This window comes from Limulus polyphemus, unplaced genomic scaffold, assembly GCF_000517525.1.
Source record: "Limulus polyphemus unplaced genomic scaffold, Limulus_polyphemus-2.1.2 Scaffold2683, whole genome shotgun sequence".
NCBI classification, from domain to species: Eukaryota; Metazoa; Arthropoda; class Merostomata; order Xiphosura; family Limulidae; genus Limulus; species Limulus polyphemus.
This window is the reverse complement of record NW_013668293.1, coordinates 10243-13745: the sequence shown is the minus strand read 5'-3', so window position 1 is coordinate 13745 and position 3503 is coordinate 10243. Positions and strand designations below refer to the sequence as shown.

Sequence of the window (3503 nt, the reverse complement as noted above, 5' to 3'; positions counted from 1 at the left end):
AAGTACCTTGCTTCTTTTTTTATTTACATCAATGACATAGATGAAGGAATAGTCAATAAATTACTTATATTTGCAGATGATATTAATGACTTGGGTGTTGCTAGCTGTGAAGAGGATAATGCTGATTTGCAAAAGGATTTAGATCATTTAGTGAGTTGGGGAAATAAATGGTAGATACGTTTTAATTATAATAATGCAAGTGGGTTATCATAATTTGAATTATAAGTATAATTTGGATGGGAATAACCTTAATGGTGTTATGAAGGAAAGGGATCTTGGTGTATTAGCCGATCAGCATTTAAAGCCATCCAAGTAATGTGATGTTGCTAGTGGTAGGGCAAATAGGATTTTTGGTTGTATCCACACAAATATTGAATACAAGTCTAAAGAGGTTATAATTGCATTGTACAGGTCACTGGTTAGGCCACATTTGGAATATTGTATTCAGTCTTGGGCTCCTTACCTTAGGAAAGACATTGAATTGTTGGAAAGAGTTCAGAGAATGGTTACTAGAATGGTGCCTGGGATGGAGGAGTTGTCATACGAGGAGAGGCTTAAATCTCTCAAACTGTTTTCTCTTGTCAAAAAAAAAAGTTAGGAGGGGAGGGGGGTCTGATTGAGGTGTTTAAGATTGTAAAGGGAATTGATAGTGTTGATGAATTATCTTTTTTCATATTTAACAGTGAGAATATTAGGACTAAGAGACACACAAATATAAATTTTGGAAAGATAGGAGTCATCTTCAGCTAAGAAAGTTTAATTTTTCTAACAGGGTGGTTTGCCTTTGGAATGGGTTGCCTTCAGATGTTGTAGTGGCAATAAAGTTAAGTGAGTTTAAGAAAAAGCTTAAGTATATGAATAATAAGAGCTGGCTTTAAGATATTTTTTATTTAATCATTTTAATTTAGTTTAGAGGATGGAAAAGTCGAGATGGACCAGTAGGTCCCATTTTGACCCAGAACATTGTGTTATGTTATGTTAAAGAACAGACATTATAAGAATTCACAGGTGCATCAGATATTCCTTAAAAAACCAGACTCTGTTGGTAAATTATGTAATTAAGCCTAACTACTTTTCTTAACAAGGTGAAGAGATGTTATTTAACACTTAAGCATACATGTTGTTTATATAAGTGAAATAGATAAACAGGAAGAATGCAAGAAACTGTAACCAATATCATTGGAAGAGGTTATCAGTAAGAAAATCAGTGGACACCTGAAAGCAAACCAAACATTGAAAAGTCAGGATATTGATGCTGATGAACATATATGGAGTAGATAGTCTTGCTCAAGGCTTGCCCAGGACCAGGTATACGAGTCCTCAAGTTACTGTTGCAGTAATAGAAAAAGAGTTTGTTTTGAAAGCATGGGACCCTGGGATATTTCTACTAACTGATAACCATGTGTTTATGGGTTGCCTTCAGATATGGTAGATTCAAGGGAGTTTAAGAAAAGTCTTGATAAATATTTTAATAAAATGGGCTGGTTTTAAGTAATTATATTTTATTTAGTGACAGGATAACCTAGATAGACTTAAAGATCCATCCTTAAATGTTAAGTAATGTACTACCTTGAAGTCTAATCATTTATTTGAAGTTTACTGGTAAACAATTTCATTGATCTTATGTGGAAATGTGTGGCACTCCATGTCACAGTATTATTATTTACTGCATCCTATTTGAAAGGTAATAAGCATAAATATTTTGAGACTTATGTTTTATTAACACCTTAAAATCACCATTCTATATAAATGTATGATGCTGGTATCACAATCCATTAACCTGTTTATCATTTCAGTTCACTTTCAAAGGATTGTCAAGTTATGGAATAATTTGCCTTCAGGTTTTCCAGAAGCTCCAACATAGGAATATTGTAAACAGATTAGATAAGACTTGTAGATGAATATCAGGGTTGGATATGATTATGATAAAGAGATTCTATATGAAGAATGAAGTAGGATGGTAGCAGAAAACAGAATGGCATTGATGAGCAAAACTGCACCTTGTTATTCTTTGAAAATTAAATAATTTAATGTAACCTACATAATTTAACTTATATCATTCTCAAATTATGTTGGCAATTACAAAGTAGTGAACTGCATATATAATAATTGCCAACACCTTTGACTTTAGAGGAATTGGCATATATTGATGTATTTCGAAAACAAAATTGTCGAACTCCAGAACGGTGAATTTCAACCGATTTGTTAAACTACGGCGTGACAAAGCCATATCCTAGGCTTTTCTTTTTCTTTCTAATTTCAACTTACAGTAACACTGTGACGGTTAGGTTCGAGAGACTACGATATGACAACAACGCTTCAGTGTATGTTCTACTTGATGATTCATGACTTGGCTCATAATCATATTCTCACGAGTTTATCCGATCGAATTTTAAAAGATAGGTCTTCTTTATTGTTACCGTTTAATAATATGCAAATATAGCCTACCTCTAACAGTCGAAGAAGAAGAATCCCCGAGAGTATCATCTAAGTTTATCTGGTTTTGCTGGACGCTTTCTTCTTGATTACTCGACATCTTAACTCTGGCCTAACACTAACAGTCAGTTAGCGTTAGTAACAGAAACAAGGTACAATTGAGACCTCTTTTCTTTCTGTTCAAATTAAGTAACAAATGTACACGGAAAACACAAACAATCAAACCATCAAACACACACACACACACATAAAGTGGAATTCAATATCCAGGATAAGCTGTATTTACTGTATTTTAAAACACAACATTTTAACTATCTGATCTATAAAATATTATTTTAATACAAATATCATATAATTTGTCATTTAGCAAGCTGTAGTGATGTCGTATTCATATATATTACATTGCATAAAGCCCCCGGTAGCACAGCGGTATGTCTGTGGACTTATAACGCTAGAAACGTGGTTTCGATACCCGTGGTGGGCAGAGCACAGATAGCCCATTGTGTAGCTTTGTGCGTAAGTTCAAACAAACATTGCATAACTTTACAACAGTTTCTACAAATGGTTAAAAAAGAAGTATAATAAATACGTATTATTAAGATATTTAAAAAATACTGTTACGACAGCGGGGGTCACGTGACCCTAGTAACGCGTCATATTCTCGAACGTTCACGTCCCTTCCTGAAGTCTCGACAGGCTACTAGATATGTATGTAGTCATGTATATATAAGCCGCCAAGAAGTGACGGCAACAACGTGTGTAATTGACAGTTGAGTCGAGCACGTGAGACGTTTGTTGTGAATTATAGCGTGACTGTGGAAATTAAATGTATTGCAAAGTTGTATTCAGAAAGAATAAACAAGTTTTATTTAAGAAAGGACTTGTATCGCTAAAGTTTCTTCAGAAAGAATTTTTACGGAAAATTATCTAACGACCAGAGACGTAACAATATGAAAACGATTAAAAGATGTAAAAAGTTTGGTTGCATACCAATCACTATATATATTTGAAATTATATCAGTAAAAATTGAAAATAGGGACTCCTGATCATCTTTAGCTGGGCCAAA

The 3503-nt window shown here is 33.8% G+C and overlaps 1 protein-coding gene across 1 annotated transcript in view; it reads right to left on the bottom strand.

Annotated features, from left to right (window-relative positions):
- LOC106467626 (GPI transamidase component PIG-S-like) overlaps positions 1 to 2640 on the bottom strand; it is a 141112-nt gene extending 138472 nt beyond the window's left edge. Inside the window, exon 1 of the mRNA XM_013927987.2 lies at positions 2449 to 2640. Coding sequence (XP_013783441.1) covers positions 2449 to 2536 — 88 coding nt within the window. The 5' untranslated portion in view covers positions 2537 to 2640. The remainder of the gene's footprint in view (positions 1 to 2448) is intronic.
- Between the last annotated feature and the right edge of the window lie 863 nt (positions 2641 to 3503).